Source organism: Lepisosteus platostomus, chromosome 7, assembly GCF_059453375.1.
Source record: "Lepisosteus platostomus isolate fLepPlt1 chromosome 7, fLepPlt1.hap1, whole genome shotgun sequence".
Lineage (NCBI taxonomy): Eukaryota > Metazoa > Chordata > Actinopteri > Semionotiformes > Lepisosteidae > Lepisosteus > Lepisosteus platostomus.
In genome coordinates, this window is record NC_142617.1 from 62,650,562 (window position 1) to 62,667,095 (window position 16,534).

Consider the following 16,534-nt stretch of genomic DNA (forward strand, 5'->3'; position numbering starts at 1 on the left):
CTCCTACCCTAGCGCGACCGCAGATCGCATGACCCTGAGTCGAGGCCGCCGACGGGTTTCAGGGAGTAGCGCCACCTCGCCGTCGGATGACTGAATGACAAAGGCTTTAGGGAGCCGTGCGGTGTTCTATGGATGTAATCCGCAACGCAATGTTTTTCTGTCATCTAAATTTATTTTTTTCCCCGTTTTTATTATTAATGAAATATTGAAAACCGTGAATCCGTAGTCACAGACGTTTTGCAATTCTATTGAAATCATGTGTGGTAAAAGACGATTTTCATCCCTCGCACGAAACATTTAACTCCATGACCTCCGTTGTATCGGCTACATACTTATTATTTCGAGCATTCATTGTAAAACAGCTGAAGGCAGAGTTACCGAAGAAGCTGCATGAAAATAAAGCGAAAGCCTGTCAGCGGCAAATCCTGTTTGAGAGTCAATGTTTCTTTGTTAACTGGCGCTCTGGCATTTGTTTCGTGTGCAAATTCAGCAAATTTGTAATTTAGAGACAGTCTCTGATATTTCCGGGTTAGGAGGAGCATGCATGAATCTACCACTTACTGAATCTCCCTTTCTGTCTGTTGTGATCCTTGCTCTCTCAGTGTTAGTGAACGTCTTGGGGACAGTTATTGACTCTGCTGGACAGTGTATCTCAGGCAATGTATCACCAGCCAGTGCTGAAGAATCGTCGGACGCTTTTGGAACGAGCAGAGAAGTTTATCTCTGACATTTATTTCACCGATTGCAATCTTAGAGGAAGGTAAAAAAAAACAGTGAATCTCCTTTACTTGTCAAGGAGCTACAGTGCACAGTGTTTTGAGGTTGCTCCATTAAAAAAATACCGATACTCTGCTTAGAATGGCGGTAGCATGAGCAACCAACCATATGATTAAATCGAAAAATTCAACCGTGTCTGCATTCAAAGCTTGGAACACCCCCACTTCGGACATTGAGCACTTTTATGCCACTAAGAAATGCAGTTAACAAGACCTTTGATCGCGATAATGTAAAAGTATTGTTGCATTTGAATGAATGCTTCTTATCTTTATATTACTGTTATGTACTTTAGTGACTGAATGCATCAGACCCTTCTAAGCTGTCCTGAAATTGACCGTGAGTTGGAATGGACCAAAACAAACCGTGAGCTGAAAAGTTACTGCACTCCTTTCCCTATTTGTAACAAGTATTATCATGTCTTCACAGGCTGTATGGTGACAGTTGTCCATTAGAATCTCTCTCTGTGTTCCTCACCCCAAAACGAATCTCATTCTCCGAAGCTGTGACACAGACCTTTCAGCCGTGCAAGGTTGGGGACAGTTTTGGACCTACGTGAGTAAAGATTCCAGGACCATATTCGAGCCACCATTGTAACTTTGTTGACTCTCTGCTTTTCTTTTTGTATCACAGAGCTTTAACAAAAAGGAAAACTAAATTCTAGCGTTCTTTCTAGGTGGTGGACATGTTGGTTCAAGGTGTCCTTGACAATACCTGATTGCTGGGCGGGGAAGGAAATTCACCTGCGATGGGAGAGTGATGGAGAGGGGATGGTGTGGAGAGATGGGCAGCCTGTTCAGGTTGGGGAAGATTGCTCTTACACGTGTACTGTAGAATGCTGCTGCAGCCATGGTTTCAAAATGTAATATGCAATCGTCTTCTCTTTCTTAGTGCATTTCACAGTCAGCAGCCTAATGGAGATTTTAACAAAAGCTTTCTAGGGATGACAACAGCCAAGTTCAGTAGCACTCAGCTGTCTACAATTTCAAAATCACTTCTGACATCATTTCCTCACCTAAAACATTATATAGTGTTCGTAATCTCCTTCTCTCCCTCGCGTACATCTTTTTGCATCTCACCTCCACCTGATCTCCACCTCTGCAGCCGCCCCTGGGTCACTCCTCACTCTGCAGGGGGGTCCCAGCCTCCTCGACCCCTGGCCAGGAGATCAGCCCTCAGCCGAGGGGGTTATGCCAGATTTAGACTAAAACACTCCGTAATCCTTTCAGTACGCTTCATTCTTGGGTGTTGTGAATCCTAGTGACACCCAGGAAGAGAAGACTTCTGGTTCGATCTCTTAAATGTACAATAAACACATGAAGCAGCAACTGGATTCGCTACTGGAACATCAGAATGGACACAAATGAGAGAAGGTTATTTGGTTTGGTGTCGGTTACCTAAACAGTATCAGGACCAAACCCCTGAAAAGGGTTAAAGTAAGCAATCAAACCTAACCTCTATAGGTCTGGGGGTGGGAGATAACAGGAGCACCCAGCAAAAATCCACACGGATATAGAGGAGCACACGATTCCATATGGACAGGCACCCAAGCAAGAAATCCCAAACTACTGGCACATAATTATTAGAGTCAGGGATTGCATTAGCCCCTAGAAATTCCATCTTTTTTCTTTTTGTCTGTGTGTTCTGAAGAAACGTCACCAATACAGCCTTTTTTCTGCCTCCTGAAATGCAGGGCTTAACAAAAGAGGGCGAGAAAACGAGCTATATTTTGTCCGAGAGCCTCCGGGAGGAGGAGGCACACAGGTGAGTCTTGTCTGTTCCTGAGTCTAAATTATTTCCTCGTGATGCTTTCAACATCAGTGGCACCTGTCGGCTTCCTGGCAGTTAATCTGCTTGGACCTGCTTTAAGAAATGATCATAAATTGAAAAGGTCAATCTGCAGTTGCTGACGTCAAAAGCAATATGAATTCTAATAACGATTGTTTTTCACTTTAGACCAAAATTGTATGTGCGTTGTTTATGAATGGGTCATTTTTGTATTTACCATAGGTTCTAATGGTACCAAGTTCAATCTCCCAGGTGGAGTCTTCATCAAAATTGATTAGTTTCCCTCAGTTTGTGAAGTTTGTATACTATCTCTGCTTTTAGCAATGGAATCAGTAAGCTTATATTTAAAGTGCCATGCTCTTAAACTGAGTTTTGCATTGTTAGTCATACATGTGAGGTTTTATTGGGTTTTTCCATTCCATCCTGGAAAGCTACTGTAGAACTGTGACACATGGGCCTGGTCAGGGCCAGATTTTGGTGTCCGTAGGCCAGAGGCACATTCACTCTGAAATGTGCAAAAAGAGAGGTAAACGCCACTTGAATGACGTCACCTGACATGACGCACTTTAAACTGTCCCAATGCTAAACCAGGTGATTGACGGAGCGAGTCGAGTGACCATCACTGCCACACTTCTAGTGTCTAGAACAGCCGCTAGAGAGCGTGTGGCTATTGATTTGGAGCACCTAGATTTGATTGCAAGCATGTTGTTTCAGCTCATTTTTCGTTAGTCACTAGTGTTTCCCTCCTTCGTAGGTCCTAAAAATGTCATAGGCCCCGAGGCACTGTGCCTATAGTGCCTCATGGGAAATCCGGCACTGGGCCAGGCAGTGGTCTTGAGATAACCACACTCACTCCTCTATGTTGCAGTGTCACCCTGTATGTGGAGGTGGCCTGTAATGGACTGTTCGGGGCAGGACAGGGCTCGATGATTGCGCCCCCTGACCCCCACAGGAAGTACTCTGTCCAGAGGGCGGAGCTTGCAGTATTCAACCGGGGCGTCCAGGAGCTCCTGACTGACTTCGAGATGCTCATTGATGTTGTAAAGGTGGGGAACAAAACCAATCCATTATCCAACTACCCAATTCATAAAGCTGACTGTAGCTTGGTTCATGGCTTTGGGCTTGCATACTTAGAAATTTGTTTTAAAAAGAGTTGTACTGTGTACAAAAGTTAGAAGTAGCTATGGTAAGTAAACTTGTCAATAAAGAATTAGGTTATAAATACTTCTACCAAGAAAAGCAGGCTCCAGGAATTTCGATGCATAATAGTGAACAAAATCAAATACAACAATACAATTCATAATACATCACACCACCTGGGTGCCACATGTGTAATTCTTCTGTCTGCTTTGTACTTGTTTGGCCTCTGATGTGGACCAATAGGTGCTGGGAGAGAATGAACAGCGAGGGTACCAGGCCCTGTTCACGGCCAACGAGATGGTGAACCTCTGTGACCCCTCTGACCCCAGCACTTTCTCTGCTGCCCGCCACTTGGCAGAGGTGTTCTTCAGCCAGAGGAATGGGCAGAGCCAGCACACAGTCCACGCCATGGGCCACTGCCACATTGACTCCGGTAGGGCTCCGACACGCCCTGTTCTCTGCAGGCACGCACCTGTCCTCTCGCTTCCTCACACATCTTGTTCGCATCCGAGCAGCGATTCTTTTAGAAAGTGATAAATAAAGTGATCTTATTCTATTTGCAGATTTGTTGTAAAAGTTTTAAGATCATAATTAACATACTGATTTAATATTTCTGTTTTGTGCATATGGGAATATATATATAGAGAACAATAAAATTGTTAACTGTGTCGCTGATTTTACTGCAACACTGAAGCAAACAGAAGTGTACGTTTTCCAGCATTTAAGTACCAGCGTGACAGGGTAATGCAGTGCTCATTTGATTATTTAGCAAACTTTAATAACCCTCAGAGAACTGGACCCGTGGCTCCGAGTGTATTTTGTGAAGCCTGCGCTCTTTATTCTGGTCATCCCCAGCCTGGCTCTGGCCCTACGAGGAGACCATCCGGAAGTGTGCTCGCAGCTGGGTGACGGTCATCAGGCTCATGGAGAAGAATCCAGAGTTCATTTTCACCTGCTCCCAGGTACTGCAGAGACCCCCCAACCCACCCGCCTCCCCACCCAGCCTCGGAGTCCTTGCCTGAAGAATAAAAACAATCTGTGTTTTACACAGACCCTTCAAAAGCAACCATCCTGAAGAATGTTACAATACGTCATAAAGCCTATTTCACAAGATAAAATGAAAGACAAATATAAAAGGAGATACAAAAGGTAAAATTCTATCAAAAAAGCCTTTGTGAAAAAAACACCTCTGTATGTTCTGTCTGCAGGCCCAGCAGTTTGAGTGGGTGAGGAAATGGTACCCTGGCCTCTACTCCCAAATCCAGCAGTTTGCCAGCAGAGGGCAGTTTGTACCTGTTGGAGGCACATGGGTGGAGATGGTAAGTCGGTTGACGGGAGCTTCTGCCAGCTGTTGATTTACAGAGTGCCTGCTTTCCCTGGTTAATCAGATGGGCAGCTGGGCTGCTGGGAAAACCAGGTTTTAAATGTGTTTTAAATGGAAACATCCTAAAGGCAGAATAGTTTAACCAAAAATGCTTTGTCAGTAGCTCGTCATAAGCTGACCTGAGTGAAATTACGCATTGCAATGTCAACTGAAATCTGTTAAGAGGACTTTTTTCCTACTCTTCAAGTGGTAAAGTAATGATACAGACTGAAACAGAGGTGTTGTGCTGAAATGCAGTGTATTTATTCTTGCTTGTGTATTTATACTTGGAAGTATAGTTACTTAAATACAACCAGCAATCTACCAGTTTGTTTCCCAGAAGAGATCTCTGTATCGCACAGGCGTGGATCTTTACTGCGATGCCGTGATCTTTCTTCGTGTGTCTGCCAGGATGGGAACCTGCCTTCTGGCGAGTCTATGGTCAGGCAGTTCCTGGAGGGGCAGCGCTTCTTCCACCAAGAGTTTGGGCGGTACTGCACTGAGGTGTGGACAGATGATTGGCTAGTATTCAGATCATTAAAGTCTCAGCCTTGCACTGATTTTAATAGTACAGTGTTTAAGAACATAAGATTGTTACAAGTGGCAAGCGGCTATCTGGCGTATCTAAACCATTTGGTAGTTTGTAGCATATTTATCCAAAGAGAAAAAAGCTGTTTCTTTAAAGAAGCTAGGATTTCAGCAACATGGGTGGGTATCGTGCTCTATAGCCCTATAACCCTATGCAATATGACAGGCTAAGAGCATTTAATCTTTCTAGCCTTGAACAGAAGAGCTACGAGGGAACCTGTTTCAGGGATTCAAAATCCTCAAAGAGCATGGAAGAATCAATACAAATGATCGCTTCAGAAACTAAAGTGAAATCTGAACCAGAGGATACAAGTGGAAATCAAGGGGAAGTGCATCTAAAACTGTAAACAGGATGCACATTTTTTATACCAATGTGTACGGATGGAACAAACTGCTACCACACGTTGAAAAAACTCAGCGCAACTGCTGAAACAGACAGGCTAGATGGGCCAAATACTAGTCTTCTCCTGTATGTAACCCTTCTTATAGTCCAGACGTGGTCTTTTTCATGCATTCAGTTTTAGCCTGTTGATACGATAGGGTCTGGTATGCAATGCGACACTATATGGTTTAAAACATCTTTTATTTGTCTTTTTGGCTACAGTTCTGGCTCCCAGATACTTTTGGCTACTCTGCACAGCTGCCTCAGATCATGCAGGGCTGTGGAATAAAGAGCTTCCTGACTCAGAAGCTCAGCTGGAACTTGGTCAACACGTTCCCTGTAGGTGTCTCCATCACCAGCACAGCAGGTGGAATATGAGCCGCGAAGAGTGCTCTGGCCAAGACTTTGAATAGCAGAATATTTCATTATACTTAAATATAGAAGCTGGACTTGGCCAGGTTTTGCACTGCAATCTATTTCCTAACTCACACCAGACACCATTTTGTATTCATTAGCAAGCCATACAATAGAGAAAGTAACTACATTTGTTTTTGCATTTATGCATATTGTTGGTTTTCACTGTAGAAAATATGAAGTAAGGTCACACTTACTGATTTGTCTGTTGATTAACTTCCCTAGACATAACTTTCATCAGACATATGTGTGTTCTGCAAAACACACATAACTTCTTACGTTTTAAACGACAAGCTGTTCAAATTGTATTCACTTCCTTTTCCTCCATTACATTACATTTCCTCCACTGCATTATTCCAAGCAGAACAAGCTGGCCTGATATTGAATACAATGATTTCAGTAGCTCACAATGTTTATCTAATTGCAGTAAGTCACACTGAAAGAGGCAGAGCCTAAGTCTTAGACATACTGTATGTTCCTTGTGAAAGACTTGTGCGTGTGAATGCTATCACTCCACTAGATCTGAGCACGAGCTCTCACTCACAATAACCGCTCAACGTTTCACTCATTTGTCAGCACAACACCTTCTTCTGGGAAGGCCTGGATGGCTCACAGGTCTTGACACACTTCCCCCCCGGGAACTCGTACGAGATGAAGTGCAAAGTGGAGGATGTGAGTCCGTCTTTCTAGAGTTCTCCTCTGCCCTTCAGGACGTCACGGCTGAGGCTGCTGACGTAATGTCTGTCTGCATCCCTGCGTCCTGTCTTCCCTCCCAGCTGCTGAACTCGGTGAGGAACAACAGGGACAAGGGGAGGGCCAACCACAGCGCCGTGCTGTTTGGTTTCGGCGACGGGGGCGGAGGACCCACGCAGCTCATGCTGGACCGGCTCCAGCGAGTCTCCGACACAGACGGCTTACCCAGGTGAGGTCGCAGGGCGGAGCGACACAAAGACAGCCAGGAAACACTGGCTTCCTGAGCGGCTCATTCTGTGAAGCCATGCTTCCCAGAGTCCCAGAGCAGTTTGAAATCCCAGGATTCCAGGTGCACTACATAGAGGGAGCTGAAGTGACATTGAAAAGCAGGCCAAATGCCAAACAAGTTGGGGTGGGGCTTCTGACCAGTTTCCTGAGGTGCTGTATGCAGACCCAGGTTGACTCCTTGGCTGTGTGAACTCCATTTGGAGACAACTGTGAGGAGAATAGGTCACTCAGTTTATTCTCTGTAAGATCATAAATCGACCTCCTACATATTTATTTGAGAATGAACCAAATATACAGTTAAACAGTCCAGTTAGATGAAGTCAAAAGCTAAATAAAAATGTAGTATTTAAAAAATACCACAGGGGCTGTAGTTTCACTGTTTTTTTTTATATCTGTTCTCCCCAGTAAGGACCATACTAAGTACAGAACAGAAATCTGCAATTTCCTTATTTACATCTGCTGATCCCCTTTAGCACGGGACAGGCCCAGCATAGTGTAGTGTAGAAATCTCCATTTCATGGCAGTAACCACACAATTTAAAAAACGTTTCTGTACAGACCAAGACAATGTGCCCCATAGATTGTACTGCCACTGTGGGCCTTTCTTTTCCTCATGGTGGTGCTCTGTCTCTCAGGGTCCAGATGTCCACCCCCGACCGGCTCTTCACAGAGCTACAGGCTGATTCTGCACTGCTCTGCACCTGGACCGGAGAACTTTTCCTGGAGCTGCACAATGGCACCTACACAACCCAGGCACAGGTATTCACTGTATACTGTATGTGCCCGTCAACAGACCCCTACATAGTAGTGACAAGAATATTAAACAGAACAATCAAATTCTAAACAGAATTTTATCTGTGCAGTCTATTTCTTAACTCATGCCAGCCACCATTTTTTATTCATTAGCAAACCACACAATAGAGAAAATTACTACCTTTTTGCTTTTAATGCATGTTGTTGTTTTGTACTGTAAAAAAGATATGAAGCAAGATCACAGTAACTGATTCGTCTTTTTATCAACTTTGTTAAACATAAGAAAGCAATGGAGAACACGCATAATGTCTGTGTTATATTTAAAACTATAAACTGCTTGCTAAGCTGTATCTACTTCCTTTTCCTCCATCCCCTTCCCCTTTCCGCCAATAAGCTTGAATGCAGGATCAGTGTTCAATGTCTGTTCTTGTGAAGATGATATATTGTAATGGTAAGCAATGGGTATGGTGAGAAATGACTGTCTCTGTTTTTGTCACATGCGGTATTTAAAGAGCATGGCTGCTTTTGTGCTTTCTGTGCAAAGATAAAGCTGGGGAACCGTCAGTGCGAGGCTTTGCTTCATGACATTGAGATTGCAAGCAGTCTGGCCCTCTGCAGGAGTTCGGGCTTTCGGTATCCTGCCCAGGAGCTCCGGGAGCTGTGGAGGTAAAGCCGCACGAAGTCTCCTGTCATGACTGGGTACCTGGAGATCTGCTGAGCACTTACACTGGATACCACCGGAAGCATACTTCCTGTTTGCAGGAGATGCAGCAGAAGGATCTGCAGTGATGAAATGATTTCACAATGCTGAAGGCAGTGGGTGATCTCCAGACACAAGCGAAATGTCAGGCTACATGCCGCACAAGGTAGTTAAAGAAATCTGCTCACTGCAGGTGCCTCTGAGTTTTTGGACGCACATTAACATTTTCTTTTGTGTCTGGAGATTGCCTGTTGCCGTCAGCGGTCTGAGCTCATTTCCTCACTACACATACAGTACGTCTGCTGTGTCACACCATCTACTGTATACAGTAGCTGCATCTGCTGCATTCCCATCACGCAATGACTCACTGTAGAACCACAAAGCACTGAAGGAGTTCAAGTTGCAATAAAAATAAGTCTATTTCATTTGCATAAAAAGCATGACATACTGTAAAGAAAATGACTTCCTTATCTGCTGACTTCCTGTGTTGTGCAAAGTCGTGCACCTGTATGCTCACTAAGTTGCACAGCTGTCCTGTGTGGTCTTTGCTCTTCTCTGTTGCAGACTGCTGCTCCTCAATCAGTTCCATGATGTCATTCCTGGCAGCTGTATAGAGATGGTAGTGCAAGATGCTCTAAAATACTACCAGGGTAAAGAAAGCACAAGACTATCACAAAACGTGAAATGCAAATGCAATTTTATTCACTCAGTAGGAAATGTGTCACATATTGTATAATGATTGCACAATGAGATGTAAAATCAATCAGATTTCAAATACTGTTCAGGATGTCATTAATCTATTGTCATTGGTCATTGGTCTATGTTTTCTAGAACCAGAATACAGTCGACCAATTCGATTCTTGGCACCAGCGGTCACTGGCAGTGTGTGATATGCCTGAAATGACCCATAAAGAACTAGCACTTACATGGCTCTGCGCTATGGCTGGCTACAGTGACCAACACTACAGTATTTTTCTCCTCTGCAGAGATCCGCAGCACTGGAGCAGGTCTGCTGCAGGAAGCCTATAGAGGACTCTGGGGAGTTGATCCACAGGGCGCTGAGAGTATGGCTCTCAATACCCTGCCCTGGGAACGTACTGAGGTTATCGCATTGCCGGGAAGTGGAGGAGCTGAGCCAAAACTGGGTAGTTACAAAAATTCCTTAGGATTTGTAATCCTCTGTAGCAAAGGCCCTCTCACAAGCCGCTTTTCCAGGGGGTCATCCGTGAACTTTAGTAGCCAGCGGCTCTCCAGCTCTCTAGAGAGTGGTGGACAATGGGACAATGAGACACGCAGGCAGGAAGTGTGGGATCACGCCTGCCTCTGCTCCCAGCTGAAACTCTTGAGAGTGGTGACAGTGACTCACTGCAGGTCCTGACCCACAGTTGGAGTTCCCATGCATTAGGACGTTTTCTTTTTTCATTTTGATTTGATTTTGAAAGAACAGAAATGTTCTGTTTTGGTTTCAAGTAGAAGAATGGACACGTTCTTCACCAACTATATAAGATACAATAAGTTACGATTAAAAAGAGGGCATTGTATTTTAATTGTACTGAAATATTATTTTGCAATTTTATTTTTTTGTATTTTGTACTTTCATAAACTGACAGTCAAGTAGAAATCCTTTATTTTTTCACTAATGTCTTTAGGAAATTGCGATTGGAGTTTATTGCCGGTTTCTCTGTCATGTCTTCTCCAGCCCTGGTGCAAGTATCAAGTATTGGCTTTGCCACAGTGACCGAATCTGAACCTGTGTATCCTGTTACTGTTGCATTTCAGGTAATTCACCTCATTCTAGTGCTGTCAGACTGTTACAATGTGTCAAGTAGAATTACAAACACCTGCCAGTCCCAAGTGAAGTAAAGGAAACACATGGAGAGAGGTGAAGGAAGTTAAAAAAATATATACAAACTTGTTAAAACTAAACTGACATTGTAGGGACCACTGAGAAAACACTCCACTTCACCTTTGCAGTAAACCAGTCTGAAATTGAATTTAATGAATTCACAACATTATTTTTGGTTTCCAGTGACAAACTAAACACCAGTCCTCTGAGAGGATGCAGTGTTTTCACCGAGTTAAAACCTAAAATGTGTGATACAAATAAGAGGGGTAACAAGTAAGCTGGGAATAATGAAAGAAATGTGTAGCAATTCAGTGTTCTTCCTAGATGTACTGTTTTAGCATTCCTGTGAAAACCCCCCTGTTCCGGCTCTTCTTGCCAACAGGCTGATGGTTCAATTCTTATGGAGAATGGGATTCTACGAGTTGTCGTGGACAAGGCAGGAAATGTGGCGTCTCTCTGTCTTGTTAAATCAAACAGGTGAGGGCTTCCTTCGTACGTTTGAATTCTCTTTCCTAGGCCTTTATATGAGAAATCCTTGCCTTCACTTATCCTGTTGTCCTATCCTAAAGCAGTAAAGGGGTTTTCCTTCAGAAGAATAGCATACCTGCTCTGAGGAAGAGAGCTAATGTCCTGCTTCTGTTTTGCATTGTAGAGAAGCCATTGCTGATGGCTTCAGTGGGAACCAGTTTGTTCTGTTTGATGATGTTCCTCTATACTGGGATGCCTGGGATGTGATGGACTATCACCTTCAGACCAGGTAGGAGCATCTATCTGTGATCCAAAGAAAAGCATGTTTAGGCATCTAGATTAAATCCCAAAAATCAGGTCCTAACACTACTCATCTAACTGCAGGTAAATTTTCAGTCACTTTAATTTGTAAGCCCGTGTAGCAAAATGTCTTTCCTTTGACTTGGGAATCTCTGGAAGTCTGCAGCTCTTGGTCTGAAGAGTTACCCCCAGTTGTGTGTGCCCGGCAGGACGCCAGTGCGTGAGGTCCTGCGCCCAGCTGAGATTGCGTGTTCTGGTGGGCTGAGAGGCAGCGTGAAGTTCTCTCTGAGGATAAGCGGCAAGAGCTCCATTTCCCAGGAGGTCATCCTCGATGCCATGTGCCCCTGTGTCAAGTTCCACACTCAGGTATGAACAAAGCACACGTCAGAGACGCCTGGCTAAGAAGTCTGTGGATTTTGAGGATGCTAAAAAATTCAGTGCCAGTGAGTTGTCTTGGTTGGTTTTGTTGTCCTTGCCATTCATGCTTGAGCAAATGCTACCGGGAAGTCCATCTGAGGGTAAGATTTGCCATTGGATTACAACTCGATACTCGATTATATATTAAAAAGTTTTAAAAACACACCACATGCTGTTTTTGCAGTACATATTGTTGTGTTTTTATTACCTCTCAATATGAATCAGTTCTTGTCAGTGTTAGTCCTTAGAGTAGCCAGTTAACCATGTTATTTAATTGCTTAAGATTAATGGTCGGAGCTGTGGTAGCTCAGACAGCAAGGGCGTCTAGCTCCTGACTGGAAGGTCCCGGGTTCAATCCCAGGTAGGGGCAAGTGAGGTAGTTCTAATTCCTTCCACACAGCTCCCAGGTCCTCTCAGCCTGCTTTCCAAATGAGTACCAGGGTTTAACCCTTCCGGGGGTAACAGGCCGGCCGGAGCGTGATGCTGACCACATCACCACCAACTCCAGTGTCGGATGGTTGAGAACAATGGTGGCCCTTGCCCTCCAATCCCCTTGGGCCTTTATGGCCTGAAAAGGGGACCTAACCTACTGCCTATAAGAACAGATTATGAGCAGGATTACGTATTTCCAGTACCCTCAAAGCCCTGTGTTATAAATTATACATACAGTAGATCGCGGAATGGCTCACTTGACACCCCAGGTAGGGTTAGGGTTAGCATTCACAAACTACTTAGGCCATTTTTAAGGTCAGCGCTGGATTTTGGGGCTCAAGTCAGGTTAGGATGAGTGGTTTTTGGCCTCTTTCTGAACTTTTGTTTTCTAAAACTATGTGGCCTGGATGTCGCGGTGCACCACACCATAATTGCATCCTGAAACTGTGTCGGTCACATCAACAGTTGTAAACAAGCATTCTTGAATCTCATACACTTGCAAGAGCTTTGATCAATGGTCTTGATTGTTTCCCACTCATACTTTTTGGTTTGGGGAACATGTCAAAATCCGATGCCCAGAGAAGGTCAGATTTACAGTATGTCCAACCTTGCTAGTTGCTTACAAAGTTGTTCAGGCCCTGATGCCTGTGTCTGACATGAGGTGCGTCTCTCCTCAGGTTGACTGGGCCGAATCTCACAAGTTCCTGAAGGTGGAGTTTCCTGTCAGGGTGCGCAGCCCCAGTGCCACCTATGAAATTCAGTTTGGCCACTTGCAGAGGCCCACTCACCGCAACACATCCTGGGACTGGGCCAGATTTGAGGTAAAAGATAGGACAGCTGGCGGATGTATGCTAAGTACTGTAAAACATTTTGTGCTACCACTGTGCAATGAAGAAATTCGACACCTGAACTGTTTTTCTTCAATATAAGGAGCAATAGAAATACAATTAAAAAGATAAGGATTCCAGGGATTCACAAGGATTGTGTCCGTGCCGAAAAAGATATTGTAACTTAAACTGTACAATTAAAAACTCCCTCTTGGTCTTAATCTCTCAAATTTGTTGTTTCACAGGTTTGGGGACACAAATGGGCAGACCTGTCCGAACACGGCTTTGGTGTTGCGCTGCTTAACGACTGTAAATACGGATATTCGGTTTACAGGAACACCCTCACCTTGTCTCTGTGAGTGTCTCTGTGTCTTTGCTCCATGGTCGCAGTGCATGATAACGCACATAAACTGGGGATGATGTCGTTGGTAATTAATTCTTTTTCTTGTGATAAAGGATAAATCAGTCCATTTCAGTATCTTGAGTATTTTTGTTTTGGTTTCTCAAATGCAGTTTGGGCTTTAGGCTAAGGAAAGCATCATTGCTGTGTTAGAATGTTGATTACAAATGCCTACACTCCTGCACAGCCAATGAGTACCCCCAATAATGGAGAACAGACAAAACCTTGTGAATAATTTAAAAAAAATGTAGTGGCTTATCCAGTAAAGGCACTTACATGACATGCAGTACAAGCCTTGGTCATGTCTCTAGCCAAAACTGACAGACATTTCCCAAGTGCCCAAGTTCCGATTAGTTGGCAAGGGGCTTTCAGCCTCCTGGCAAACAGCTGCTCCTGTGGGCGACTGTAGACTTGCAGTGACTTCAGTGAGCGAAGGGCCGTTACTTCAGTCTGTATTAACCCTCCTATCAGACACTGTGGAGACTTTGCAGCATCACAAATGACATACTCTGGAGGTGAGCGTGTTGGAGACACACATTTATGTCTCTCATTCCCTCCTGAGCAGCTACAGCAGGGGTATTGAAGGCCAGTGTATCTTTGGGTTTTCATTCCAACTAATTTCTTAATAAGCAAAATCTGCTGGTTACTGGCTTAACTGGACTAATTTTACAGCTTCTCCCTAATCATTATGTGCTGCAGCTTCAAAGAGACCTAGGAAACGTGCAGACACACCGGCCCTCTGGGACAAGGATTGGACAGCCCTGGGCTGCAGGTTACTTTGCCGGAAAGCCAGGTCTTCAGAAACGATTGGCGATTCCAAATAGTTTGAGTGTGTAATAAAAATAGACTTGGCTGTTCCGTTCTGCTCTGTAAAAAAAAAAAGGAATGCATTTCCCTTAATGTATCTCTATTTTATCTCCCCTTTACTTCAGCCTTCGTGCTCCAAAAGCTCCAGATGCCAATGCTGACATGGGCCAGCACCAGTTCACTTACGCAGTAATGCCGCACGCTGGTAGGTCTTACCAAAGAACTTTGGGTTTTGAAGTCAGTGAACTTCATGTGCGTACAGTATATTGCCACCATTTTATCATTGAAAAGACAGGTTTCCTTCACTTTAGCTCCTCACCTGCCATCTTCAAAGAATAAAACATAGCAAATTGTCCCAGAGCAAATAAGGCTCGTTAAAAGTAGGACAAACAAGACGACAAAACTGAGGAAATGAGGGGAGGGTAAACTTTCCCTTAATTGAATCTACAATCAGAACAATGTTTTTTCCTTTTTCTGACTTCCAGGTTCCTTCCAGGACTCAGGAGTCATTCAGTGTGCTTACAACCTCAACCTGCCCCTGCGTGTGATCCCCATGGTGATAAGTGACCCTGCCAGCAGCTCCTGGAGTGCTTTTTCCTTGAGCTCTCCTGCCGTTATCTTAGAGACAGTAAAACAGGTACCTCTATGAAGGGAGCTGGAAACAACAAGTCAGACCTCACTCTGCTCACTGGAGAAAGGCTTAGAACGTTTTACAGTAATGCAGAGCTTTTCAAAGGGCTCTCAGCAGTCCGAGGGCCACGTTAGCTGTTGCTTGCCTAACTTCACTCTTCTGAGTGCAGTAAATGTTTCAGTTGTGATAAATGCCGACTCTCCCAGCTGCGCTTTCCTGTTGACCTTGCTCCCGTCTCTCTCCACCAGGCGGAAGATCAGAAAGACGCCCTGCTGCTGCGCCTGTTCGAGTCCCATGGCAGCAGTGTTACCGTGACCCTCACTACCGCTCTGCCGGTGAAAGAGGCTTTGCTGTGAGTGCGCCTCCATCCCCAAAACTCTCAAGCCCATTCTTATTTTTCCCACCCTAATCAGCTGTGTTTGTCCATCAGGGGAATTACTAAAGCTCTTTCGAAACCGTGGGCGTTTTATCATCATTTATTTAACTTTCCTGTTATTCTAAAAGAAGTCCGCTGTGGAATGAAAATAAGTGAATTTAATTACGTTGACGGCCGCTCTTCATAGTTCTGCTGACAGCACAGTTCAGTGGAAGGGAATTAAAAGAAATGGCTGGATTTTTGGATCTTGGTTTTCAACTTTCAGCATTTATTTTGTGATGGGATCGGCTACTTTTAATGAAATTAATGTACTTTTGATTACTGAACTGTACCAAAAATCATTTCTATTTTTCAGAAAATAATTCATTATTCCTTTGCAGTTGAGTACCCAGCTTGGAACAAATACCAGTGCAGGAAATGAGCTCTTGGAGATAACTCTCTTTTGTCTAACTGCTTTCTGGTCTCTCTCGCCCCACAGCTGTGACCTGCTCGAGCGTCCCGATTCGGCTCACCCTGCTGCAGTCACGCCCTCGGGGATCTCGCTCAGCTTCACCCCCTTCCAGATTGTCTCTCTTCTGCTCGTTCTCAAGTGAACCCCTCAGAGGTGCCACCAGTGACAGAAGCACAGCCCCTTGCCCAGCTCCCTTCTATCTACAAACCACCAGAAAGCATGTGTTTTTCCATTGTCCCTCACACCTTGCCTAAACACCTCATTCACTGAAAAAAAACAGTGTGAACATGTGTATATCTGACCTGTATCCAAACAGGATTCTCTTTAGAAACTTGATTTGTAATTCCAATGTTGGGGATAGCTGAATCATATAAATTAGGGGCCTTTATGATTTAATAGTGCAGAACCACAGGAGTATTTTCCCAGATCATGTGATTCAATCACAATTTTAGAGGTGCAAACTGTGACAAGGTAGTGGACAAGAAAAAAAATGATACATTATTAAATTCAATATGCTGTATAAAAATGTTTAAATAAACAAGTTTGAGAAAACCTTAAGTAATAATAGTGTTGTCAATCTTTTAAATGGTTTGTAATATTATAATGTATGTAAAAAGACAATTGTATTTTTTAATTATTTCCAAATATGCTAGGTATTACATTTATGGGGGCTCTTCAGAAAGGTCCTTCCCTTCTT

At 44.0% G+C, this 16,534-nt stretch overlaps 1 protein-coding gene across 2 annotated transcripts; it reads left to right on the plus strand.

The window, feature by feature from the left end:
- The first annotated feature begins 10 nt into the window (after positions 1–10).
- On the plus strand, positions 11–16,389 carry man2c1 (mannosidase, alpha, class 2C, member 1). Of its 2 annotated transcripts, XM_088641657.1 has the most exons (27): positions 11–146; positions 603–760; positions 1,204–1,329; positions 1,451–1,574; positions 2,468–2,538; positions 3,431–3,608; positions 3,946–4,135; positions 4,558–4,664; positions 4,911–5,021; positions 5,477–5,569; positions 6,258–6,374; positions 7,026–7,121; positions 7,226–7,371; positions 8,065–8,188; positions 8,727–8,848; positions 9,447–9,532; positions 9,869–10,027; positions 10,582–10,661; positions 11,111–11,205; positions 11,381–11,485; positions 11,706–11,862; positions 13,023–13,166; positions 13,418–13,527; positions 14,505–14,584; positions 14,865–15,016; positions 15,259–15,362; positions 15,865–16,389. In XM_088641657.1, exons 2-27 carry the CDS (start codon positions 660–662, stop codon positions 15,977–15,979), a joined length of 3,093 nt encoding a protein of 1,030 aa, XP_088497783.1. In that variant the 5' UTR covers positions 11–146; positions 603–659; the 3' UTR covers positions 15,980–16,389. The 2 variants fall into 2 exon arrangements, with proteins under 2 accessions (XP_088497783.1, XP_088497782.1); XM_088641656.1 differs by lacking the exon at positions 11–146 and having other exon boundaries at positions 484–760.
- The last annotated feature ends 145 nt before the right edge of the window (positions 16,390–16,534 follow it).

What these genes read in the sequence shown, in the direction of transcription:
- man2c1 (XM_088641657.1), top strand. Translation starts at nt 660, where the DNA reads ATGTATCACCAGCCAGTGCTGAAGAATCGTCGGACGCTTTTGGAACGA. An exon ending in AGGAGCTGAGCCAAAACTGG is followed by an intron (nt 10,028 to 10,581) that starts GTAGTTACAAAA and finishes TGTCTTCTCCAG; the next exon opens with CCCTGGTGCAAGTATCAAGT. An exon ending in CCGGTGAAAGAGGCTTTGCT is followed by an intron (nt 15,363 to 15,864) that starts GTGAGTGCGCCT and finishes CTCGCCCCACAG; the next exon opens with CTGTGACCTGCTCGAGCGTC.